This window comes from Dermochelys coriacea, chromosome 8 (assembly GCF_009764565.3).
Source record: "Dermochelys coriacea isolate rDerCor1 chromosome 8, rDerCor1.pri.v4, whole genome shotgun sequence".
Classification (NCBI taxonomy): domain Eukaryota; kingdom Metazoa; phylum Chordata; order Testudines; family Dermochelyidae; genus Dermochelys; species Dermochelys coriacea.
The window spans coordinates 18,993,066-19,020,896 of NC_050075.1; the positions used below are offsets into that span (position 1 = coordinate 18,993,066).

Sequence of the window (27,831 nt, forward strand, 5' to 3'; positions counted from 1 at the left end):
CATACAGAAGTCTAAATACATGAACACTATTAGCTTTATCAACCAAACTTGTAATCTCATAAAAAAAATTCAAGTTAGTTTGGCTGGCTCTATTTTTCATAAATCCATGTTGATAAGCATTAATTACCTAACCCTCCATTAATTCTTTATTAATCTAATCCCATGTCAACCACTCCATTATCTTGCCCAGGTTCGATATCAGACTGACAGGTCTATAATACCTGGGTCATCCAGTTTACTCTTTTTAAATATTAGCACAACATTACCTTCTTTCCTGTTTTCTAGAATTTCCCCAGTGTTCCAAGACTTATTGAAAATCAACATTAATGGTCCAGCCAGTTCCGCAGTCAGCTCTTTCAAAACTCGTGGATAGAAGTTATCCGAATTTGCTGATTTTAAAATGTCTCACCTTACTAGCTGCTGTTTCTGACTCATGAGCCTGTTAATCTCCCATTGCAACAGACCCTGGACACTAAGACTTCAGTAGATGATAGACAGATGTTGATATAAATGGCCCTTCCTAGGGTCTCAGCCAAAGATGGTACTTAAAATCCTCACCTCCAGTGTGGAGGGATTCTCTGCAGAGAAGGCTGACATGCTGTCTGGCCTGAAAGCAAATATCATATGCCTGCAAGATACACTCAGAGTGACAGTAGCACCAAACATCCCTTGCACTCATATTGCTGCGAACACTGAAAGCAACATTTATGGCAATATCACAGTGCCAGTGGGCCTTCAGGAAGGATCATGGCCTAACGGGCCCATGACAATTCTGTGGGGAATACCTGGGAGCAAACAGCTGGGACCTCCCCCCCCCAGCTAATTAGAACTAGAGCAACTGAGTTGGAGGGAGACAGCTAGAATGCTATAAAGAGAAAGTTGCCCAGCAGAGGGGGAAGCTCTCTCTAGAAAAGCTCTGTGGCAGGCTGGAGGAACACACAGGAGGTGGAATAGCACTGAATGAGGGGACAAGCACTGTGGGGACAAGCACTGAATGAGGGTGTAGAGTTGACAGTAAGAGCCCCCAGAGAACTATCAGGGTCCCTGGGGATGGGAAAGAGGGGGAGCTTCTGTCAGGAAAGCTCCAGAAGGAGAGCTGGAAACTGCCTCTAGACCAGAGAGCTACAGTGAGAGCCTGGCTCCTGGGAATGGAGTAGGAAGATGAAGAGACCCAGAGACACCCTGGAGAAGGAGCAAGTAACTTAGAGATTAGCTCTCCAAGGAGGAATAGCAGGACAGGGACTGAACCCCAGCATGGGCAGGGGTGGAGCAGGGGTGGAGCAGCTGAGTCTGAGGGAGGCAAGCAGGACTTCTGGTGATTTACTGGATCCTGCAACAAGGGGTGGCAACATCAGAGCAACTGAAGACGGCATCTGTAAGGGAAATGGATACCTCAACTGAGCTACTGCTAGTGATCAAAGTGATAAAGTGACAACAGGACAGAGTTTGGCAAGAGTCCCAAAACACGCAGACGTGGTCTCCCCATCATGATTTTTCTGTGCAGTGTAGAGAACCATGGAGCTTTGAGGACTATGGAAGCTGGATGAGAGGAGAAACCCATGAAGAAGGTGTCTGCCTGGGGAGATGGGGCAGACTACCCCTGGGTGTAATCCGACTAAGGAACAGGGCGGTGTCTGTTAGAAAATGAGATTAGAGGGGTCTTGGGGGAAGAACCTCAGAGCCTACCAAAGAGGAATGCCCTCACAACTGCTGGGGGGAAAACTCTCCCACTATGATGAAAGGGTGGATGATTCAGGGTCTTGGAGACAGCACCCATTAGGGGAGGTTCTGCTAGTAGGCAGTGCTGTAATAAGGGAAAGGAGACAGGTTCCCAAATGGAGATTGTGATGGAGGGTGGGTATGGAGGAAGATGGCCTCCTGGTTCAGTCCTAAACACTAACGGGGATCTATATTGACTGTGCCCTGGTGAGGGTATGGAGTGTAGTGTGGGCCACACTGCACAGGATCTGAAATGGCATGGACTAAGGACTTGTTCCTTCCAGGACTGGGTTTAGGGACTGTGGGGAACTTGTGGGGTGCAGGGCCAGTGCATCTGTGCCTGGTCCGCTGACTCCAATTGATACTGAGCTCATTCAATCCTATAGGATCATCACAGTGCGGAGGCGACGCATGGGGGGAGGACATGGCGGGTCAAGTGCTCCGCCCAGATTTGCGAGGCAGGGAGGGAGAGAGGCTCTGTTCTTCTCTCCCTGCATTACTATTGATAAATTCTTTTCTCCATCTAGTAAAGGACCAATACCATTTTCGGGATTCTTTTTGTTCCCAATATATTTTTTAAAAACTTCTTATTGTCCTTAACTCTGCTGGCCATAGATTTCTCCTTATGTCTCTTTGCTTCCCTTATCAATTTCCTATTGTTTCTACCTTCTGATTTATATTAATTACTAGCAACTTTCCCTTTCTTCCATTTGTTATATATTACTTTTTTTTATAGCTGCTTTCATTTCTGCTCTAAACAAAAAAAAAAATTTTTAATCTAATATGGCCTTCTTCCTCGATTGTAGCTTTTTGGGCATATATTAAAGTGTTCTTAAACAGTTGCCAATTATCACTCACATTTTTTGACTAAATTCTTCCTCCCAGCTGCTTTGGCTCATAATTGTTTTCAGCTTTGTGAGCTTGACCCTTTTAAATTTCAAAGTTATATTGATTAGTGGTCTGGACTTTATTCTATTTTATTTCCTCTCTATCTGTGTGTTTCGTGAGATATTTGTATAGAGCTTTATATCCTGATAACTACATGATCTTGGGAAAGTCTTGTAGGCCCTAATTTTGGTTTTTAATTTAGCCAATAAGCCACAGAGTACCTGTATCAAGTAGCCCTATTCTTGCTTCACAAGAAATGTTTAGCCAGGATTGTGGAGAGGCACATAAAACCCTCTTGCATCATTCAGGCCAGAAACTCATAAGTAGAGTCTTTGTTCTTGCTCTTCAGAAAAGCTGATCTTATTTTACTTGTATGGCTTTAACACCGGACATAAAGCTGGCAGTGAATTCCTAGCTATGCATAAGCAATGAGATTTGATTTCATGAGCCCATAATAACTCAGTGAGCAGAGGTGGAGGTTCTTACAGGTGTGGGCTTGATCTCTGTGGCAAAGGAAGGAGAAGCACTTCAACAACATTCTCGTGTTTCAGAAAAAAGGCTGAGGAGTCTGTGAAACATCACAACGTGCACAGTTCCTCCCTATGGAGCTTGCCATTCCTGATAAAGACGCTGTTCCTGTCAAGCTCAGCACGCTGCATTCCCATTGAAGTCTTTGGGGACTGAGAGGCTCAACACCTTTCAGGAGATGCTTGAACTCAGTGGGAGTTGAGGGCACCCAGTACTTCACTGGCAGTCCTCAGCACCTTGCAGGGTTGTGCCCACGCAGCCCACAGGGGTTCAAAAGGTAAAATTCACTGCAGTGCAGAGGGCCTTGCGATGGGTGTTTGCACCACTCTGCATGGGAGGTCTGCCAACTGAGCGGCTGCCTGACTGTCCCTTGTATGCTACAGGAAGGGTCTTGGCTCAGGCTCCACATAGAGTGCCATGAAAGGCCACATTGGGGGAAGGCTGGGGGAGGAGGGCACAGGGGAGAAGTTACAAAGCCATATTTATGCTGATCCAGTGGCCTTAACACCACCTTCAACGGGTGCAGAGGGACTGTGCCTGCTAATCCAAGTCTCAGCAGACGCTGTGGATTTCATCTCCCTAACTGCTTGTGCTCCTGGCACATAGAGCCCAAATACTCAGGTTCTACGTGGTTGCAGTGATTTCACCCTTAATGCACCTGCTTTCCTTATGCCATGTTGGCATTTAGGTTCGCATACATGTTTGAGCTGTAGCTCACGAAAGCTTATGCTCAAATAAATTTGTTAGTCTCTAAGGTGCCACAAGTACTGCTTTTCTTTATACAAGTTTTTGTTGCCATTTTGGGAGTGATATTACCTTAAAAGTGTCCTCCTTTGGATTGAAGCAGCACTGCAGAAAGGTGCCATATTGATTTGCCTGCTCCATAATTGTGGTTCTGAATTTAGCCAGGAAGTAGTAATGTACAATGAAAATGCATGTATCAAAGAGAGTAGATGAAACAAAAGGAGGGGAAAAGCCAGGCGAACACATTCTTAGCAAGTGGCAAAACCCTTGTGTCAGGCTGAAATTTTCTACAACAAATTTTGCATGCCTTCTGCTGGGAAGTCTGTATCTTTAAAGCCAATGTTTTCAGGTTTAGAATGTTGAGATAAAAGATTAAGGTTGGATCAGAATGAATTTTTTCAGTAACAACAATTACCCAGACACCAGTTTTAATATGATGGCTCAAATATAATCATCATAATAATTTTAACATATGAATTGTTTCTTACCGAATAGCTATGTGTACCTACCTCTTTGGGCCATGTACAGCTGCCCTCACTGAGCGGCCCATCAACCCCTCATGGAAAAATTTCTCCCATTTGAGAGGAGCGGTCTGGTTTACTTACCTAAGATAGAAGTTGGTGATTCTCTCCCTTTAACCTACAGATCGCTGTGGTCTGCTCACCAGCTCTTGAGTTCACGCACCTATAATTTTCTTTACCTTGGGAAGGGACTCATGTTTGCCACTTGCCTGTATATAGCCCTACTGAACACTCAGGAATAAGACAAATTACAACCAGTCACCTACCTTCCCATCCCTTCAGAAATTTACTGCCCTTCCTCTTTATTTACTTTTGTATTTTGAAGGGGATGACTGTGGCTATTTCCAGAGAGATTGTAATGAAACTGGAAAATTATCAAAGAGGATAAAAACTTGGGAAATATTTTCCAGTGTGGTTACTCACCCCCTTACCCCAAGAGTGGATTTCACCACATTTAACAAACTTCCCATGCCAAACATCCCAGTTTTGCTGCTAAGGTTTCATCAATATAGAAACATTTGGTGCAGATCTCGCTATGTCCTGCTGGAGCAAGATTGCAAGACGTTAAAAGCATGAGGTTATAAATGGGCAAGATTTTAGCTAGGCTAGAAGATCAATGCTCAAACACCTGAAAACAGTGGAACTTTAAATGAATGTTCACTTGGAATGTGCTGAAGACCTTAGAAATGAGCTACAATTCTGGTCATGCCAGTTGAAGGTCACTAAGATAGTTGAAATCAGCATTTCTGTAACAAGGTCTGGATTACATTCTTTCTCAAAACATCATCTTGGGTGTCTTTGAGTGGGTAACATTATTCTGAGCCTATGTGTTACAGTATGGTTGTGACATTAACAAGGTGAACAGAATCAAGGCCAGAAGGGACTACCAAATTCTCTAGTCTGACGTCCTGCACATCACAGGCCACTAAATTCCGCCCAGTTACCCCTGTATATGAAACATACCAAGAAATGAATTTACTTTGAACCAGGTCTTTTATTTATAATAATCCAAGACAAAATGAAGAGGGGAGACAGTAAAGGGAAATGTGTGCCCTTATTGCCATTTGTTCTCCCATTTGTGGGAGTTACCTGTATGCATCAAGGAATAACCTGTTAACCATTAAGAGACTATATTTATTTAGATTAGATTTGTAAGAGCATTAATAATTTCACAATCGAAGGTGCTTCCCATGTGAATTACTTAAGAAGTAGGCTGCCGCATCCTGCTCTAGCTTTAGTTTTTGAGTGGTCTTAATGAGGAGCTTCATGCACAGCGCATTATGGTAATCTAATGTTCCAGACATTAAGCTGATTGGAGTCATGTACTTGCAGTTTACCCCAGTAATGAATAAGAGAGCCTTTGCTCCTCCTGTTTATCAAAGTTTTGGGGGCGTTGGTCTCACTTGGAAGAGTTATGTTCCTGATGAGTTACATTCCCAATGAGTTGGATCCCCTTCTATACAGGCACCTTCCGTATCTCCAAGAAGGATCCTGGTTAGTTGAATGGGATGATTAGACTATTTAAACACTAGTTGATTGTCAAAGACTTGTTTCTTGATAAGTGATGATTCAGTCATCTATAACACTACTGCCATGATCTTAATGAATGAATTTTATTCTATGAAATATAAATTAATTGTAGGGCTTAAGTGTAATTTGGACCTTGTAGGTGTAAATTTGCTCTTGTGGTTCACTGGATATTTCCTTCAGCATTTTTCTGAGCACTGAAACGGTTTTCTCTTTTATATTCTAGCCTCTAGACTGTATGTTTCTATCTACTTGTTGCAATTTTCATAATTTCTGATGTCCTGTATACAACTGGTTACTACACTATTAAAGTTCTACATATCTATAGAAGTGTGTTGGGTGCTGATGTGTGATGCACATCACTGTAGAACTTCTAACAGGATATCAGAAAATCTGAATTTCTGTTTCCCTTATGCTGTTCCTATAGACATGTTAATAATCCCGTCTGATAAGGTATTATTAGTCTGGACCTCATCTACTTTGTCATCCATGTCTTGTTCTTCCAAAAAGTCAATGAATTGGTGGCGTAGTACATTTTGTTATTGCTTGGATTCTTAGCAGGTTCCCAGTATTATTTGTTTGTTTACTTGTATTGTGGTAGCACATAGGAGCCCCAGTCATGGCCCAAAGCCCCATTGTGCTAAACACTGTACAAACAGAACAAAAAAAGGCAGCCCTTGCTCCAAAGAAAGTATATACTTTGTTGTTCAGACAGCAGCAATTAGCTGCTTCCATGAGCCATTTATAATAAATTGGAAGGCTGAGCCTTATAATTAACTAGCAGAAAAAGTATTGTTTCCTTTTCAAAAATGGTTTTGCACTGAATGCCGAAAGGGATGTTATGAAGAAGGTTATGTTGCCTATGGAACCCCCTTTCCGCTCCAAACCTTCATACCATTTAAGAAGTATAAAGCAGATTAGGTCTGGGTTTAAAAATCTACTGGCAGCACCAGAGTTGAACACAAAATAGAAATGAATTATTTATTAACTCCAATTTCTTTCTTTCAGGACATGTGCACATCACAGATTTCAACATTGCCACGATACTGACTAAAGGGATGCAGGTCACCACTATCGCTGGCACAAAGCCATATATGGGTAAGAATTCATAAAGATCTAGGCTACTTAAATTGCCATTCTTTGTTTAATACCTGCGGGATTATATGAGGATAGAAGTGAAATCCTTTCAGGAAGTTTTAACTCTTTCCACTCCTGCCAGGTAGGAATGCTGTGGTTTTAAGTGAGACAAGCCACAGATGGAAAAAAAAGATTTTTTTGCTAGGAATTTTTTGTCTCCTATCTGTGAAATATTTTCTCATGCTGATTTAGAATTGGGACCCATGCAGTGATTAACTAACAAAAAAGATAAGGAGCCAGGAAAGGTCTAATGGAGGCACTAATTTCAGTTACACTATTGTCATGCTACAAGGCCTTGTTCAAATTTCTTGTGCGCATGTCAGATGAGTGTTAAATAAAATGTTTCTTTTTTTGAGGCTTTAAACATTTTACAAATTTTAGTTAAGCTTCATATCATCTCTATGAGGTAGGTTCTATATTATCCTCATTTCATAGATGGATAAACTGAGAGCTGCAATAGGCTGTCTGTTACACCAGTGTAATGACTCAATCCTGCAGAGGGCTGAACGTCACCTGTGAGTTGAGAATGGACTGAGTACTTTGCAGAAGCTGCTCTGAGGCACCTCTCATGGTTAGGGTCTCAATCTGAACTAACTACACTGAAGTCCATAGTGTTACTCTGGATTTAGACCAGCTGTAATGGCAAGCAGAATTTGGCATGTACAACTTGCATGAGCTGCATAGATCAAACAGCATGCCAGGAGAAAGAATACAGGGTCTCACATTGTAAGTTACATTGGCATATCAACCCATGGAAGGAAGGGATGAATCAGGCTCCAGGAGTCCTAGGTACTAAACCAGTGCTTTACCACTAGCCCAATATTCTCCATTTAATGTTACATTCCTTTGCAAATATAAAATTAAAAGGACAGAGGAAAGCCAGTGTGGCTGTACAGTGGTATATAGACATTAAGATAAAAAATGCACTACACTTTATATATAGGGAGCATTAGATAGATGCAAATATCACAGCCACACAGGCAGGAAAGTAATGAGAACGGTTTTCAATCTCGTTTTGAAGATCCCTTTTAAAATTATTTACCCTGTTGATATGAATGGATTTGTGCCCATCTGTACCAAACAATTAGCCCAGCTGCAGTCTAGAAACTGAGGTGCACGAGGGAAAAAGCTTGAAAATAAGCCAGAAGGAAATAAGGGCCAGCAGGATGAGTCAGTTCCCTAGTGCATGGCACATTTGTGCACTGACCTTCTGCACTTCCATGTGTTAAGTGTTATGCTCTTGCTAGGAAAATGTGGTGCAAATCTTTGGGTTCCCATTGTGCTGGTAGCAGGGTCAGTTGCCATGGTGACAAAGGGAGTAGGGACACCATTTTTTTTCTTCAGTCCTTGGTTAGGAGAAAGAACAAACATACACAAATATTGCATTATGTGCCCTCTATAGGGCAAAGGCACCAATTTGGTCCCCAGCTAAGTAAAGTAACAGGGCTACTGTGTGTATGAGTGAGGAATGTTGCTGTTGAGTGGTGGGGCCACAAAGTAAATAGGTGGTTCTCAACCAGGGTTCCAGGGCCCTCTGGGGGCTACAAGCAGGTTTCAGGGGGTCCGTCAAGCCGGGCCAGCATCAGACTCATTGGGGCCCAGGACAGAAGGCTGAAGCCCCACTGCATGGGGCTGAAGCCCAAGGCCCTGAGCCCCACCACCTGGGGCTGAAGCCAAAGCCTGAGCAGCTTAGCTTCATGGGTCTCCCTGTGGCATAGGGTCCTAAGCAATTGCCCTGTTTGCTACCCCCCAATGCCGACCCTGGCTTTTATATGCAGAAAGTCAGTTGTTGAGATCAGGTGGGCCATGGAGGTTTTATAGCTTGCTGGGGAGGGTCTCAGAAAGAAAAAGGTTGAGAACCCCTGAAGTAGATAACAGACTTGCTGCTACTACTACCACCAACTATAGGAGCTACTTTACATCAAGCAGAAGTGCCCACGGTTTTTGAAATTGAAGGAGCAGAGTTCTAGTCCTGGTTTCCTGGATACATATGACATTGCTACAATAATGGTATCAACAACATATGGTTTTACTACTTTGGAGGCACACACACTAGAATCAGTTTGTTCATTTAAGTCACTGAGTATTTAAAATGCAGCATGCAGGGCTGGAGGTGGGTATTCCCCCCACTGATTGGATTCAGTTTCATGTCTGGATATTGCTAAACTATCACTGCCACAGATGCTGTTTCTTTCTTCCTCTTAATGCTATTCAGAACAAACTTTTATGGTCTTTGGAATGTACCACATCACACCAGTAGCACATGGAGAAAAATGAGTAATGCTCTATGTGGAATGATATTCCAGCTGTCACTAAAAAAGCTGCATCTATAACCTCCCTCCAAATCTCCTCCGTCTACCCACCCAAGTTTGTGTGTATGAAGCAAAAATATCCAGTTTGTTTTTCAGACAGAGCTTGCTTACTATTCTTGCTGCTAGAGAAGTTTCATCTATTGATTTTTTTCCCCTGCCACTAATGCAGAAAATTCTTACTTATGCCCCTTTCGTTGCCAACCCAGCAAAATACCTGGTTATTCAGATACAAGAGGAGCCTGATTTTGACCTCACTTTTGACCAACATGGTATTTCAAAAATAAAGAACTGTTTTCTTAGCACTCCTGCCCCACTCCTCCTCCCAATATTATCATCATCAATAAATAATACTAAGCAGTACTCACCTACATTCACCAGAGGTATTGCTTGCTGCTTTTTGCAGCGCTCAGCAACGCCCAATCTTGTTTTACAGAGATGAAAAATAAGGGACATCCTTTGTAATAAGGGACTGTTGGGAATCCTCTTTGTATGGGTGAAGTCAGAGGGGTTATACTAGAAAAGTGCTAGGACTAGGGCTGTTTAAAATGAGAGGCTCCTTAATTAAAGTTAAGACGTGTCCATCTGTAAAATAGGCTATAAATCTGACCAACCGTAACAGTCATAAAAGCATTTCACTGCAGATAGCACAAGGACCCTCACCTCACACAGCAGGGATGGTCTGTACAGGAAAGTTAAAGCATTATTTAAAGTTTTCCCCTTACTGCTGCCATCCCATCATAATTATTCCTTCCCTCCATGGAAGGCTCCTTTTATTAACATAACAGAGCTGACCTTTCACCCTTCAGATCATCTGACTCAACCCTGTAGTATAAAAAGAAACATACAAACAAATCCCCCCCCCCGCCAGATTTCCCCCTCTGTTTTGTTTTATTCCTTTGACAATGATCCTCACCCTCCACCCCTAAAAATATCTCTGCTTTTCCTTAATCTTTCAGATGGAGCTAAGAAGGTCAGGTCATCTTCTGACCCTGCCATACTTCCTGTCAGGCTGGCAGCTTTCAACTATAAAAGCAATGGCTGTTGGGCCCACACCCAGCTAGAAGTCACTCCCTGCTTTCCAGAAGTATAGCTAGTATAAGATCCATGTTTGTATGTTCCAAATGCAGTGTTCACAATTTACCCTCTTAAGTTCTGCTAGACACAAAGTGTTTTTGAATTCAGATAAAGGAAAGAGGATATGAAGGAGGAAATTAGCTGACCTCTCAAATAAAAAAGGTTGAGACAGCTTTTACTTGAGAGTGAGGACATTTCCTGCAGGATATTAGCCTTGGACTTGATAGAGCAGGGTTCAGTTCCCTGCTCTGACACAGACTTGCTTGGTTTCAGAGTAGCAGCCGTGTTAATCTGTATTCGCAAAAAAGAAAAGGAGTACTTGTGGCACCTTAGAGACTAACAAATTTATTAGAGCATAAGCTTTCGTGAGCTACAGCTCACTTCATCGGATGCAGTCCACCAAATGCATCTGATGAAGTGAGCTGTAGCTCACGAAAGCTTATGCTCTAATAAATTTGTTAGACTTGCTTGGGGAAGACACAGAGCCTCTTTATGCCTCAGTTCCCCGTATGGGAAATGGGGATAACAGCACTGCCCTGCCTCACAGGGGCTTGGCACGTTGGGAGGACAAATATATTGGATTGTGACGTGATCAAATATTATGGTGATAGAGGCTATATAAGAACCTAAAATAGATTGAATTCCCAACCCCTAGTCAGTTATGCAATATTAGAAAACTAGTTTAACCCAATGAGTGGTATAATTCTTAGGAGACATACAAACACTTTGTAATACCAAATTAATTAAATTATTTATCTATTATACATTGAGTGTTTAAATAATACTTCAATTTCTCCATCCAAGGCTCTCAGAACTCTTGCATCCATTAATGGATTAAATCTCACAATACCCCTTTAGGGTAAGAAAATAGTAATAGTCATATTTCCCATATGGGGGAAACTGAGACAGAGAGGAGTTAAAAGTCTTGTCTAGGATCACAGAACAAGTCAGTGACAGAGAATACTTCACACTGATTATACTGTCCATATCATAAGACTGCAAAGTCCAAATATCAATCTGTGTTCAATTCTCAGTGCAAACATGTATGAAAAGTTGGGTCAAACTATTAAATGAGTCAGATGCTGGTTCCACACCAAAGTGCAGTAATTTCCTAATGGATGGGAACTGGTCTCAAGTAATCATCCCGCTGCAACTACAAATAGTAGCACATTATATAGAGCTCATCATGTAATGACCCCAAAGCATTGTATAAACATCAGCATTTAACTTCGCTTCCCACCTTGATTTTTGAAGTAGCTAAATATTACTGTAGATTATGAAACTGAGGCCGAGAGGTTAAGTGAGTTCCCCAAGGTTAATAAGCATAGCAATGGCAGAGGTGGGAAAAGAACAGTATTTAGGTGATGGGAATCCCAACTAGCCTGTTACTGTCATCGCTTGTTAAAAACCCAAAAATAATCAAGTGAAAGACTGGGCAAAGGGGAACAAATTAAATATATGGTAACTAGAACAGTGTGGAACGCTTTTCACACCTTAGACTGAAACATTATATAAAATAATGATTACTATTTGAGACTCTGAAATAAAGCAAACAACATTTTTCTGTATTTTTCAGCGCCTGAGATGTTTAACTCAACAAAATCTACTGGCTATTCCTTTGCTGTTGACTGGTGGTCTTTAGGAATTACTGCCTATGAGCTACTTAGAGGCCGGGTATTGTACATACAGCTGCATTCATTATTTGTTTGGGGTGGTGGGTTTTTTTTTGTTTTTTTTTTTTTACTGTTTTCAATACTGTATTGAAATAATAAGTGCTCTTTAACAGGGATGAAAAAAAGACGAGTAGGAATTTGGGTTTTAAAATCTATTATAAAACAGGCAGCAGAAATCAAATCTCAATCAAGATTCTTATGATGGTCTCATAAGAATTCAAAAAAAAAAACACTGCAGTGCAGAATAACTCAGGGTGACAGGTTCTTGGAGTGTCCAAAGCCCTGTCAGTTAACATAAATTAGGCAGTAAAAACTGAGCCATCTAATTGATGGCTAAGAATTCCAAAAGCAGGGACTGTAATAGAATTTAATCTGAGCTCAGAACATGCAAGAAAAAAAATTAAAATCATTTTACTATTGCATTAAGGCTCTGCAGTCTGAGAAAACATGAACCATTGTGTGTGAATTATTAATACAACACTATTCATGTCCTGTCATGCCTCAGTCTTTGGCTGTAACTTAATTGCAAAATTTGATGCATCTTGGATAAGTCCTTTTAAACAATTTTGTAAAAACAGGTGAGCAAAATGGAAACTTGCTTTGCATGAAATAAACTGTATTTTCCAAGCAAAAAGATTACATAACAATTTGTGAGATTAAAAAAATATTCTTCAAATACTATTTACATTTCCAGTATATAGAACTTTTTATCTTTTAAGGAGCTGTGTGGGCAGAATGTATTTTAATTTATATCTATATATAAACTGATCTAAATTTTAAAGTGAATTTTGGGTTGCTGAAGTTTCAGGCCCCAACTTGGACAGGTTAAAAGGATATTGTTCTCAGATGTGAAGTGCACCCTTCCTGCAGCCGAGCAATCAAAACCAAAATCTCTAATCACTTTTGAAAATGTAAATAATAAATACTTACTTTATAATTAGAAAATAAAATGGATTGCAACACTGTTGCACTTACTATTCCAAGGCTTTTGACTTTGTGTTATTTCCAGATCTAGGTGTAGAAAATACTGCAGTATTTCAAACATCATAGTACAGCAAATTGATGATATTAGATATTGGTGACCACAGTATAATGTGATAAACTTTTAAAGGAAGACTTGAGTTCCCCTGCATTGTTTGCAAATATTCAGTATAATGCATCTGTTTCCATATATTAATTTGTATCTGCTCACATATTTTTTTTAAAATGAACACTTATTGTTCATTATTTCCTTCCCTGGTATACACAAACTTTCCATATTAATTTCAAGTTAAATGTTGAGATGCATGCAGTTGCATGTATCAGTCAGATGTACAATTGGTCATCTACATGCATCATTACTGTGATTGTTTGTTTTTTGCTTGCTTGGTTGCAGAGAAAATTTAGACTTGGCACACTCCAAATGCAGTGATCTGTCAAGGATGTTAAGAGGGGCAACATCCTCTCCATCTTGCAACTGTATCCTAAAGGTCTCTGGCCAGAATTCAGGCTGGCATCTAAAATGAAAGTGAAAGGTTCATTTATTCCTCCCTCTAGGACATTCTCCGTACATAAATGAACAGCCCTTCTGCATCCTGAGCCGTACCTATGAAACTCTGTTCAGCTATCTCTGCTATGAGGTGTTATTTTTCATATTGTTCTTTTTTCCCTTTGCTGATGTTATCTTTCCAAAGGAAAGAAGAAGCAGAGAGAAAAACCACTAGCTTCTACTTTGTCAATATCATCTCAAACTTGACAAACGAACAGAAAATACCATTTACATTTAACAGAGAATGTTGAGAAAATACTGGCCTTTGCAGTACCACAAATTAATTTCACTTTAATGGCCTTTTTAAGTACAAATACTGGCTTTGCCAACAAAATACCAGCTGGGTGACAGCTCTGCCCTTTGCTTTTCCCTCCTATTCATCTTGCCGTTTAAATGTTTCATTATTATTATTTGTCATTATTCAGTCCTGTAGTAATCTATTTACTTCAATTGAGTTAGCCTCTGCAGTGACTGACTTTCAATGGTTCAATCTAGAACAGCAATGGGGGGGCTTGGAGAATGACACAAAGAGACTCTGTTTGGAGACTTCTTGCCCTAGGAAGATTTCCAAAAGACTTTTTTTTTTTAAATGAAATGGTTTCCTTGTGTTTTTCACAGAGGCCCTATCACATTCGCTCCAACACATCGACAAACGAAATTGCTCACGTGTTCAGGACAGCTACTGTAATGTATCCTGCTGCTTGGTCTAAAGAAATGATGTCGCTACTCAAAAAGGTGAGGGCAGGTGGGGAAACGGGATAACTCAGGGGAATGGGTATATTCCCATCTAAGAGTACATTGTGCTCACTGGCCCTTGGATTGCTCCTTAGGTGTCCAGTGCAAATCCTGTCCAGGTCAGGTCCAGTGTTAGTGACCTTCTCATGGCTCTTGGTGCCCTCTTTAAAATGACTAAAGGTATCCACACTGATATAATCACTAGCTGGAAGCCTTACTGACAGTGTCACGTCCAGGTCAGGGTACATTGAGGGCCAGTAACAGGGAAGCTTGCATTGGTGTTTCCCCTGTTCTCAGGATATATGCAGGATCAGCGTCCTTCAGACTGGCCCAGTAGCCTTCTTTGTCCCTCTGAAATCATAGTTGGGAATTAGAGAGAGAGAGAGAGAGAGAGATGGTAAAAATTTTTCACACAAAACTTTCTATTTTGTTGAAAAAAACCCATTTTTTCCAAAATGCAAACTTTTCACAAAATATGCTGATATTCTCACATTTCCCATATCATTTTCTGAAACCGTTTTTCTCGATATTTTCACTGATATTTTTATCAACGTTGTTTTCAAAATTGTTATAAAAACTGTTAATCTGAACCCATGATTTCTTACTGAAAGCAAGTTTTCAGGAAACAAAACATTTGATCATAGAATCATAGAATATCAGGGTTGGAAGGGACCACAGGAGATCATCTAGTCCAACCCCCTACTCAAAGCAGGACCAATCCCCAACTGAATCATCCCAGCCAGAGCTTTGTCAGGCCTGACTTTAAAAACTTCTAAGGAAGGAGATTCCACCACCCCCCTAGGTAACGCATTCCAGTGTTTCACCACCCTCCTAGTGAAAAAGTTTTTCCTAATATCCAACCTAAACCTCCCCCACTGCATCTTGAGACCATTACTCCTTGTTCTGTCATCTGCTACCACTGAAAACAGTCTAGATCCATCCTCTTTGGAACCCCCTTTCAGGTAGTTGAAAGCAGCTATCAAATCCCCCCTCATTCTTCTCTTCCTCAGACTAAACAATCCCAGTTCCCTCAGCCTCTCCTCATAAGTCATATGTTCCAGTCCCCTAAAAAAAAATCATTTTTGTTGCCCTCCACTGGACTTTTTCAATTTTTCCACATCCTTCTTATAGTGTGGGGCCCAAAACTGGACACAGTACTCCAGATGAGGCCTCACCAATGTCGAATAGAGGGGAACGATCACATCCCTCGATCTGCTGGCAATGTCCCTACTTATACATCCCAAAATGCCATTGGCCTTCTTGGCAACAAGGGCACACCATTGACTCACATCCAGCTTCTCGTCCACTGTAACCCCTAGGTCCTTTTCTGCAGAACTGCTGCCTAGCCATTCGGTCCCTAGTCTGTAGTGGTGCATGGGATTCTTCCATCCTAAGTGCAGGACTCTGCACTTGTCCTTGTTGAACCTCATCAGGATTAAGGTATCCACACTGGATTGATCAGAATTTCAGAAACAATTTGAATAACAGTCTTAGCAGAAGATATCATGAAAAAGGGTAACTAGTCCATTTTGAACCCTGCTGAATGGGAACGTCAACATTTTGAAATTTTGTGAGAAATATTTTTTCAGACTAGCCCTACATCTGAATAGTGAAAGAATCCCTAGCCTTTATGACCATTTTTCTTCCTAAAGACTTTGAGTACGGTTATCCCCACCACTGAAAGAGACATGGGCTTGGCTACAGACATGGGAACAATTCTTCATTAATAGTACAGCACAGCAGTATTTTTAGAAGGAAGATTGAAAAATATCCATTTAATTAAAATTAAATGGGGGAATTTAGGAAAGAGGAATAGTTAATACCTGAGCTAGAATTTAACCAGGCCAAATAGCGACACAGGGATCTTCATGCAGACATCCTTTGTATTTCTGTATATTTTTATCTTTGCTGGAAGTTTTATCCTGAACCACAACATGCTGTAAATCCCACAGGCTTGAATTAATAATGCAGTGTCACAATTTAATTACATTTCCGTGTGTCCCTTTGCATCTGGTTTAGCAGCAGTATTTATTATATGTGAGGCCAACTGGGATGTTAAATTTTGTCCCGTTCAAATATCTCAAGTGAATTTCATATTAAGGTTCAATGCATTTGATCATTGGTAACAGATCCACATTACTTGCATTTTGTGTTTAAGCACAGTACTTGGAATGGGGAAAATGAATTGTGAGTGATGTTTATACTCAGCCTGCATATCATTCACACTCTGACAGTATAAATTTTGCGCCTCCACTTAATATCATTCACACTCTGGTTGCAAGTACTAACACTAAAATGGTGTTTCAAGTTGTCAGCTTATTCATTACATTTGAGGAAGTGTTTTTCTGGGGTTATTTTAGAATGTGCTACCAGAAGTTCTTGAACCACAGAACTTGAAAGACAGAATTCAATCGCTAATTTGTATTATAGCCAATATGAAAAATCCCCACTGGATTCATTGAAAAACGTGAAGACAAGTAGGACCACTGCCATGGTTTCATAGACTCATAGATGTTAGAAAGGGAAGATGGTCCAGTGGGTAGGGTATTAACCTGGAAATTGAGAGACCTGAGTTCAGTTTCCTGCTCCATCACAAATGACTTTAGGCGAGTCATTTAATCTCGCTGTGCCTCAGTTTCCCATCTCTAACCTGGGGGTAATGGCCTTTGCCTACCTACCAGGGGCATGTTGTGAGGATAAATCCACTGATGGTTGTGGGGCGCCCAGATACAATAGTAATAGGGACCATCAGCATTCCTCAGTTAAATAAATATTAAGACAGCCAGTTGTTTCCTAACAACATAAAGCACTATCCATTGTGACATTCACCGGTGTCCTTGGAAGACTATAATACAGCCTAGTAGAGCTCACAATTAAAAACTTTTTAATATCCATACCCTGCATTTTTTAATCCCATTTCTCTTAATTATAGCCCCTTATTACCACTCTAGCCAGTCCCTCTGCATCCTTGGTGTTAACTGAGTTTTCTACGCTGTGATTAGATATGTCATCTTTGGAAAGATGCCTTTTTGATCTGCAGTTTCCATTTTCACTGTTGTGTTGGAGACAGGAGACTAAAATGCCAAATACATATACATTTTCAGTAGAGTTTAGTGTGGAAGTGGAGTGAGAAAATCAGATCCAAATACCGAGAAGTGAAGATGAAGCTGGCCCTGCTGGGATTTTATTTAAATTGGGGGGGGGGGAAACATTGTAGAACATGTTCCATTTTTCTTAGTCTCCCTTTAAAAGAAAAGAACCTGTTAAAACAGACCATTTTGGATGACTTGTTCACACTCAAGGACATCTGGTGACATCTCAGTGGATGCACCGCTTAACTTGCTAATAAGAGAGAACTCACTGAATCGTTACTAACGGAAAATCTTCAGTTGTAGCCAAGTAAGCAGCCCAATTGAAAAATCATTAGCAATGAGATTACTTTGGCTCTGATGCCGGAGTCTGTGTGTCGCACCTTGGACTGAGTGATATGTGGGACCAGAGATCTCTGTGCTGTGAGCTTCAGGCCAGCACGGATTAAACCACTTGGCTTCTGACCAAGATTAAAAAAAGACCCTGCGCTAATGTGTACTGATCTGCAATGCCAGGTTGCTAACACAACCCTCTGGAGTGGTCCTTGTGACTCTTCCTGCTTGTACAGGAGGGTGGACGCCTGGAGCCATAGTCAGGCTGTTTAACTGCTGCAATATACTCTCAATGGGAGGGTTAAGGTTAACTCTACCCACCCAGGCACTGCAGTCAGTTACAACTGCCCAAAAGCTAATGGAGAATGGAATCTTAACTAAGAAGAGGGGGGAGAGAGTGGACAGAATTAGGGTCAATGCTGTAGACAAGGGGCTACATTGTGCTGGTAGGCACCAGTCTTAAGAGACGGTGGTGCATAAACTGCCAAACCAAGAGTAGCCCTCTTTGAGGCACCACTCCGTCCCTGCTTCCCTTGTGCTCTGGGAATGGAGGAAATTTGCCATTAGCCTACAGCATAACAAATTACATCACCACCCACACCAACTCACTTTTGCTGGCTGCTGTGTTGGGGAGCAGGAGAAGAAAGACTGCCCATTCCCCTCTCTGTCTACCCACTTTACTGTGTGATCTATAGTCAATAACAATGTAGCCTAAATTCTGTCCTCTTCCTACGCACTGATAGATAGCAAATAACGTTGATATTACTGGTATATCTATAGGCTTGAGGGTGTGCATGTGTGTATATATTCCTATATAGACACAGATTGTTGCTCTTCAGAATTTTTCAATTTTCTTTGTAACTACATAGCATTACTACTGTAGTATTGGAAGCATTCCCTAGGTATTCACTGAATAAAGAGAATAGGGTGAATATCATGTTATTGGTATCGAGTTATCAAAGGCAAAATTGGTACATTTTAAAAAGGCAACCGGTGTACATATAGACAGATAAAGATTCACAACCGTGTGTGATATACACCCTTTTTCTCCTGATTGCCTTCCCGTGGCCTGGCGTCTAAACTATTGTGTTTAATTCCCATTGCCAGTTGCTTGAGCCAAATCCCGAGGCACGGTTTTCTCAGTTGAAAGATATCCAGGACTTTTCGTATCTCGCTGATATTAACTGGGATGCAGTCCTACAGAAGAGGATAATGCCAGGATTCATTCCCACTGTAAGGCAATTTTTTTAAAAAACCCATCATTTAGAATGTCTACACAATCAGAGTAACCTCCTATATACTGCACCTGATTCTCCACTACTTTGCACTAGATCAGAAAAGTAATGTACTTTTGCACCCACTTTGCACAGGTATATATTACTACACAAGGTGCAAGGCAAGGGAAAATCCAGGTGAGAATTTTCATTTTATGATTAAGACTATTAAAGAGATCATTACAAATGGTGGATGCTCACTATTTGTATTATTGTTAGTTTTGTAATGTCCTCATTAATTCTCTGTCTGTGTATTCAGAAGTGCTCTAATAACTTAAAAGAACTCCTGTATTTTCAAACTGTGTGCAGAGAATTCAATGCTCGTAACCAACCATATCATAACAAACTAGCGTGTCTACCCACTGCGCTCCTGAGCAATCCTGCAGTAGCAAACTGCTGTGAGCCACCGTGCTTGTGATCATTCTACAATTTAAAAAAACGTGCGCAGCCCAGAACTCTCAGATAACCCTATATGTATAACTTGATTTTTGCCAGCCACTTTAAAATAACTGCTTATCCTGACAAATGACCCTTGATAACAAACCAATGCATATATACCTAAGGGAGAAGATCATAATTATGGAAAGGAATACTCTAGTTTTCTCCTTGATGCATCCAAGGTTTCAGTATAAACAACAATGAATAAATGAGAAAGTGATTTTTAAAATGATGCAATATACCTTGACAGTGTCCTTCTAACAGAGGGGAGTGATAAAATATGTAAAAGGTTCAGCAGGAGCTCTGGCTAGGTTATTGTTATTGGTTTATTCATTAGAGAGTTATTTCCCAGGTTCTTTCCTGTTTGTGAGAGCCTCTTCAAGGCAAGGTCGATTCAGCTAAGGTGACCTTTCTCTCCCCTATAGAAAGGTAGACTGAATTGTGACCCAACCTTCGAACTTGAAGAAATGATCCTGGAGTCCAAACCTCTTCATAAAAAAAAGAAGCGCTTAGCTAAGAAGGAGAAAGACACCAACAAAAGCTGTTCTTCACAGGTGAGAGAGAAAGAGAGGCAGGCTCCTAGAGTCCTGGAAATCTATCTTTGCACAAAAAAACACTTGATATTTCATATGGATGCAGCAAAATGCAAACATGTAAATAGTCTGATTGCTGCTGTTGGGATGGCTTTGTTCACAAAACCTCTCTGTACTAGTGACAGTGTGTGCACCAGGAACAGCATGATATTGTAATATGAACATTAACTCATGCATTTCTAAATTGCTATCTTAATTATGTAATTTTTATGTTTTATACCATAATTTTGCATTTAATTTCCTTTTTTAAAAGTCAGAGGGGGGTGGGGGGAAGGAATTGCCCACGATGGCTAATGTTGGGATTTAAACAGTCCCAGATGGCTTTGAATTTCAGGGAATGGAGTACAGCAAGGACTAGTTTCTGACTTTGCTGTTGATAATGTTTTGCTGGAGATAATTTACTGCAAGACTGGGTCAGAGTGGTAGGAAATGGTGCCGCTCCAGTTTCTCACATCTGGGCACAAGTCAGGAAGGTGTTTTGCAAGCTTCTCCCAAGCAGTGCTTCCAAGGTACCAGCAAACTCTTATGATTCCCCCACTATTTCAGACCTTGGCCTCTCTGCAGCTAACATGGCTAATCATGCTCCATTACGCTAAGCTTGCAGCAGGATTTGCAATGTGGGCAAATCTTCATTATGGACTAGGATCAGACCACCCCAATGTCATTTTCAGTTGTGATCAAACTAAACCAGGCATTGAATCTAGGTCTCATGAAATGGAAAGCCAGTTTTTAAGGCACACAATGCATCACCCAGTTTATTTGTAAGATGCTGAAGGCCAATTTGGGGTAGGAGCCTGTCCTCCCTTTCAGTTCAGTCATCTAAAAGGTAAAGTGTTTCCAAGGCCATGTTTAGACTAGGAAAATCAGTTGTGTTTAAAACATGTTGGCAGGTCCTGATAACATTAGGAGGGAGCCTAACGAAGTCCTAGAGTGAAATCCTGCCCCACTGAAGTCAATGTCAAAACTCCCATCAACTTCTATGTGGCCGGAATTTCTCCCCTGCATAGATGCCATAGGGCTTTGTTAACACTGAAGTCTCCCTCATCCCTCTTCTATGATAAAGATCCTCTAATTAAATAGAATTGGATTCTTTAAAAATTAAGTTATTTTAAAGGTCAGCTGAATCTCTGAGCATCTTAAATATTTTATCATGGCCTGGGATAAGAGTTCTTTCATTTACAAAACTGATCCTTTTTAATACTCTTCATCAGTGGAAGTAAAAGCAGCCTGATTTCCACCCCTTCTGAATCAGCTGTGCAGAGTGAATGTTGCCAGCAGGCTGAGCGCCGACAAGAGGCAACAGAAGCCTGTAGAATGTGTTGGGTTTTGTGAAAGCACTAGGAATTTGGAAAGTTTATTCCCAAAAACATGTTTTTTTAAGTAAAATTTCTCAAGAAACAAAATAAAACAGTGTTTTCTAAGGAGGTTTGACTGACAACCCATGGCATTAAACATCAGTGGTCTCCCTAGATGTGATAGTGGGTCATGCTTTGATCTTAACTGCACCCTTCCCCTCTCTTTTCATTTTTGGCACCCATCTCTTTCTTTGCTATTAGGACTCTCTTTGTGTGCTGCTCCTCTCTTTGCCTGCATATCACCTCCCTGCTATAAAAGGCCTTTCTTTCCTCCCTCCAGCCCCGCTACCTGTGTCCTCCTTTTAAAGGTGCAGGTTCCCCTGCACACACTTTCCCTTGCTGTAGGCCTCATTCTTTTAGTACCTTGAAAGGTAGGAGATGTGAGGTGGAAGGGTCTGCAGCGATCATCTTTTTGGCTCCCATTCTTTTTTGTTGGGAGGACTCTTTGAGATCAGAGGTTGAGGAGGAATGTACTGTCTGGGCAGTTCTCTCAGAAGCATCTTTAAATAAATTTAGTTTATAGTAGTTCAAAACCTTGTATGTGAGGTCAACATTACAATATTCTCCATGTAGACCAGGGGTGAAAGTAAAATTGAACTCTTACTGGTATGGGGCCAGCTCTGTGCCCCCCTCCAAAGGGGTGGGGCTTCAGACAGAAGGGGCGGGGCCGGGGGGTCAGCGTCCCCCGGCCAGGCCTCAGCACTGCTTGGCCTACGCTCCCAAGGCTTCAGTGGTGATTGGAAGGGTCCAGAGCCCCAGGCCCCTTTTAATTGCCAGCCCCAGGGCAACTGCTCCTTTTGCCTGCCCCAACCCCATCGGCAGCCAGGCGGAGAGGGGGGCAATGACGTTAAAGCGCTGCCGTGGCAGCACTTTAAAGTCAGTGGTACGCGCCAGTACCGGCACCCACTTTTTACCAGTACGCCGTACCAGCCCGTACCGCCTTACTTTCACCCCTGATGTAGACCATGGCTATAGGGTTTTACAGGACATTTTATGTCTGCTGTACTGGTTTTCTTTGTGCATTTAGGTCAGGAGTTTACTGACACTAGTTTTCATTCAGGGAGACCCTCAGGGTAAAGTTCGTTCTCAGCAGGCAGTCACAAAGCCCGAGATATTTCTACTGTTCAAATCACTGCCACTTCGTGTGTGTGTGTTTGTGTGTGTGAATGATGGCTCTGAGGACTGCAGCTGTACGAAGGAAGCAACAGCTGAGCATAATGCTCAGAGGAAATTAAAAGTGAAATACAAGGTTATGAATTCTTGGGGTCGCATTAAACCGGAGCCTGTGTCATACATAGCAAGGAGAGGTGCACTGTTGCTCACGGCTTCGGGGAGTACTATGCTGTGACAGCTAAATTGTGCTAGAGCTGTGTCTCTTTAAAGAATCGTGTCAGTGCCTGACTTGTACAAATGGTTTAAAGAAGGCATCTGTCAGTTTTTTCCTTTTACCATGCGCTGGTGACTGGAATGCAGGTGGTGTCTGGTGGCCCAGTGAAACGCTGTCTCTGAGGTGAATGAAGTGGCCAAACTCAAGAGCTATCAGAACCGATCTTGCCAGTCAGAGTTAGGGCTCGTAAATGTTTTATTTGCCTTCAGGCAAGTTTTTTCCTCCCTTTGTGTATGGCTGCTGATAGACAGTGATAGAATGGAGTATGTGTAACACTGATCCTGGCCTGAGGCTTGCCCACCTCTTCCATCAAGCTTCACTGAGCCCAAATGAGGCAGGCTCTCGACAGAGCTCTGTCACCTGGCCACAGCATAAGGAAATCTGGCTTTCCATACTAATGCTTTGCCATCCATCCTAGGTGCTGAAAGCACTTGACCAACACTCTTGGGGAGTGGGTATCATTCTCCCCACTTTACAGCTGGGGAAACCACAACCCAGAGCTGGGAACAAAACAGTTTTGAGACAAGGCCTGCACATAACTAACTGCATGAATCTATTTCCATTGCTCCTTTTCCCCCACCTACTGCTTGTAGCTCTCATATGTTGTGCCCTACCTACCCTTAATCTGTAAGCTCTTCAGGGCAGGGAAAAGTGTCTCTCTGTATATTTTGTAAGGTGCGTAATGCCCTGTGATTAAATGGTCATCACAATAATGCGAACCCCCTAATTCTGTGCTTTAGACACAAGACTGCTTCTCCTTCCATCTCTCTTTATCTAATGAAAGAGACGAGAGAAGAAGGTAGAGCGTTTTGTACATTTTCAGCTCGCTCCCACTCCTCAAATTCTCTCTTTCAGAGGCCTCGGTCGCTTATCGTTATGAAAGATACTAATGGCACATTTGGGACTATTGAAGAATATCAACCTGTCTGCCTTGGGGAAATTCTAGTTTGGGGATTTAACCTTTTGTCAACTTCAAATGCCTCCTGTAGAATCAACTGCTGAAACAGTCATTCCCAACTTCTTGCCCAAAGCAGTTGTGTGAATCGCATAAGCAAAACCAATCATGCACCTTATTTCCCTTCCCTAAAAGTGTGTGGGAGGTATTTCAGGAATGGATGGAGGGATCCTTACATTCTGTAAGGCACTTTGGGTTCACCACAGCATTAACTGAAGCAATTTACACTTAACTTGCTTCTTTTATATTTGCCTAGCACGAGTGAGAAGAGCCAGCCTGCACAATAATTCTCAAGTTGTAATACCCTGCATCCACATTGGTGCTGCTCTCACTCGTGTGGTGCTAAGATTTCTGGGCTCACATCCCATGCTTTGTAAAGCTACAGTAAACTGAACTCTTCTATGACTCCTTTCTCAAAATTGGAGACCTTCTGTGATGGAATAAGTGCTGTTCAATATAATACGTTACCCTGATTGCCATTCTTCTACCTATAAGAGCAAACTCATTTATGCCTAATGGATGGGAACACCTCAGATTCTGTCCTGTGTCAGTTGTGAACTCTAACTGTCCTCTCCTCTGTTTTTCCCTATTTCAACATGGAAGGGCTGCCGTCTTCAGAAGCACCTGGAGTCACTGCAAAGGGACTTCATTGTTTTCAACAGAGAAAAGTAAGTAGTGACTTAGGAGAAGTGGACCACTCTGGCAGGTTTTTCAGGTCTTTGGCAGGTCTTGCTCTCCATCTGCTCAAACCTTTATAAAGTTCTATTATATTTTTTAAAAAACAGTTGAAATAGCAATGGAGAGGAGCAGATGTTAGTGAATGTTATTTAATCCAGGATCTGAAGGGGAACAGAGTGGCATTTTTACTCATGAGATAAAGGGTAAAGCCCACAGTACTGAAAACTGGAACCCATACTGCTTTAAATTCCAAATGAATTTGGATAAACTATTGTCAGAGATTGCATGGGATGTTCCCTGATGTTTTTAGTGGAATTTATTCTGCATCCATGTATGTTGAATCATATAAACATCTCCAAATGGGGGACAAGGCTGAGGAGGCGATAACCCGTAAATCAATAAAAGAATACCAAATACCCGGAGGTGTGCTTCAGCTTCATAAATCCCGGAGTGGAGACTGCCTCCCTGTTCTATGCATTAGCCATAGAACACAGCAGGACCAGTTCTACCACATCTAACCAAATCTCTACCATTACAAAGAATCCCTCATCGTCTGCTACGGAGCTGAATCTAGAGCCTAGTTAGTATATCTTAAATGAATGAGAAGTGAATTTGGAATAAATTCCATTGAAATGCACTGAACATTAGATGAAATTAACATACCAATCCTATGATATTTCATGCAAATTCATATGGATTTAAGAGTACATGCCTTAACACTTGCTCATACAAGTAGAACCCATGGAAATCAGAGTCTACTTCTGTAAGTAAGTATTGTTCATGTGAGCAGGGATAGCTGGAGTGGGCCCAAAGTTTGTAATGATCCCCCTGAAGTAGAGCCTCCTTTTGCCGGGATGAAAAGAGCACTAACTCTGAAATGGCCAGACTTGGCCCACCCAGGAACAGGGGAGAGAATATGGTAGGTGTACTCAGAAAATGGGTGGGGAAGAGTGCTGATAAGGGTGTGCTCAAGACAAGGGCTCAGTAGGCATGGCTGTTGCACTGTGCTAGCAGAAATAATGTAACTAGCCGAAATGCTGTAGCACTCACTAGAGGAGAAATCGGCTGAAATCAAGCTTGTGTATGGATTAAGAATTGACTGGTAAAATACACACTGAGCTGGTGGTGAAACAATTATAGGCTGCTGCCTCATGCTGGCTTTCTCCCTGGGGTTTTGACTCTTCATTTCTTTTCTTTTTTTTAAGGATGAGGAGACACCACAATGAAATCCAAGAGAATATAACACTGACACAAACCAAAGACCCGGAAGAAGAAGACAACCAGAACAACAACCTTTGAGCTCACTTAGCCTCTGCCCTCGTGTGTTTTCTCAAGGGTTCACTGCACACCTACACATGTTCATGGAGCTTGGTGAATAGAATTACCCACTGATAAAAGGACAATGCCCATACCCCAGCACAGGGCGTCTAAGCCAGAAATGTGTGCACCTTTCTTTTCCTCCTTCCACCTTAAGTCAGGTGGATACAGGGGGCCAGGGAGAGGTCTTAGTCCTGCCCCTGCAAATATCCTGCCAAAATAAACAAGAGTCAGATCCTCCTCCTCTGCCGGAGATGGTTACAGGAATTTGACCACAAGAAGATGTGGTCTCTTTTTCAGAAGAGACCCTGAGTGCAGGAAGGAGGAGCTTATCCTTGTGGGGCAGGATGCCTGCTGGCACAACATTTGGGTATTGAGTGCCTAGTGTAAATCTGGGCTAGGGATCAGTTGATTGCCAGTGGGAAGCAACAGAAGGGTATTTAATGCATAATTAGGTCTGTCACATAGAATCAATATTAGAGATGAGCCAGCAGCAGAATCACAGACCCAAACTCTTTGGAAGTTTGGATTTTGACATGAGCCTCATAGCTTAGACTCATCTCTAATTGTTAGAGACAGAAGGGGCTGCTCTCAACTGCCGGGCTTGTATTTAATCTGCAGTGTACAGAAGACAGGACCTTTGCTTCCAACAGGGTCTCTTTCTAATATTTCTTTAGTCTGTGGTAGGGAAATGATTTAGTTCCTCAATATGGGGAAAAGGCAATAATGGTTTCTTATGTTTCTGTTTTGTTGTCTCTGATGAAATTCCCTAGCTTCCCTGACTTTATGCTATTGGGCAGGGCTGGCTCAGCAATGGCTAAGAACATATGAACAATGGGGACTAGGACGGAACCTACTAATTTGTGTCAGAAAAGGAAGAGGTAGTAGTTCTCTATTGCTGGATAACACGCTAGGGTGGATGCTTCACTAGCATATAAAGTTCACCACTGGCATAAGCAGATGCAACTCCATTGAATCCAATGGGATTGTGGCCCCCTTTGGTCCCCTTACACCAGAGATAAATTTGGTTATGCATCTTTAGGTGTGATAGAACATCAACTTTGTAGTCTTGATTTCCCTTTCGCTAAGGTGTTAGACGAGAACATTATGGACCAAATTCAACCCTGGCCTAAGCAGCCACAATACCCAATGGTAACTGCACCATCTTACACCAAGGCTGAAATTGGCCAAAGCATCTGGTTTATAGTCATGCTGTGATTGACACTATCTTTTTAAAGCATTAGGGCCCTGACTTTTCACCTTCTTGTTTTGCTTGTCTTACTCTCACTGTGTGTTAAACTGTCTCCCATCTGCCCAAAGCCGTTCTTTGTATCCCCCTGCGACTTCCTTTCTCTCCCTGTCCGAATCTGATCAAGTAAAAGTCTGAATAAAAACAAGCTATGAGACTTCTTCCCAGACAGTCAAAAGCCAGTGTAGTTTCTGAGGTCACTTGCATTGCAAGCCAAAATGTGAGTTTCCACTGTTCTGAGCCAACTGGAAATCTCCTTGACTTTTATTTTAAATGTGCTTTTGTCCTTCGCGAAGCTGTTTTAAAAATCCTTCAGAGAACAGCATCTGCACACTGCAACCTGGAAGGAGGCCTTGGTTCCATTCTCTGATGCATTCAGAAAATTTAGGAAAAGAGCCATCCTTGCTTTACATATGTAGACCACCTCAGGCAGGATGGATGCCTTCTCACAGATGCAAATGATTTATTAGTATTATGAGTAAGCCATATTCTCTTGATTAAACAGTGGCTGTGTGGTTTTGTTTTGGAGGATGCAGTTTATCCTTATGCATTAGCAGCTGCCCCAAGGAGTGCTCAGAGCGGCCTCTCTCTGGGCCCTGTGAGCATGTTTGAGGCTGAGTTGAGGTAGCTGTCATAGAATCATAGAATATCAGGGTTGGAAGGGACCTCAGGAGATCATCTAGTCCATCAGAGTGAGCAAATAGAAATAAAGTCCTTGTCTCAGTCCTGCTGACTGAATCGCTCCCATTCCTTTGCATGGCGCCCCAGGTCTCAGCA

At 41.8% G+C, this 27,831-nt stretch overlaps 1 protein-coding gene across 9 annotated transcripts in view; it reads left to right on the forward strand.

The window, feature by feature from the left end:
* The window catches only part of STK32A (serine/threonine kinase 32A), a 101,590-nt gene extending 74,365 nt beyond the window's left edge, over positions 1-27,225 (forward strand). For 8 of the 9 annotated variants that reach the window (XM_043490659.1, XM_043490658.1, XM_043490662.1 and 5 more), the window contains 7 exons: positions 6,936-7,025; positions 12,027-12,124; positions 14,270-14,386; positions 18,916-19,041; positions 19,946-20,074; positions 24,414-24,478; positions 25,694-27,225. In XM_043490659.1, the coding sequence (XP_043346594.1) occupies positions 6,936-7,025; positions 12,027-12,124; positions 14,270-14,386; positions 18,916-19,041; positions 19,946-20,074; positions 24,414-24,478; positions 25,694-25,787 (719 nt within the window). In that variant the 3' untranslated portion in view covers positions 25,788-27,225. The remainder of the gene's footprint in view (positions 1-6,935; positions 7,026-12,026; positions 12,125-14,269; positions 14,387-18,915; positions 19,042-19,945; positions 20,075-24,413; positions 24,479-25,693) is intronic. The other variant, XM_043490661.1, reaches the window with a different exon arrangement.
* Positions 27,226-27,831: the final 606 nt, after the last annotated feature.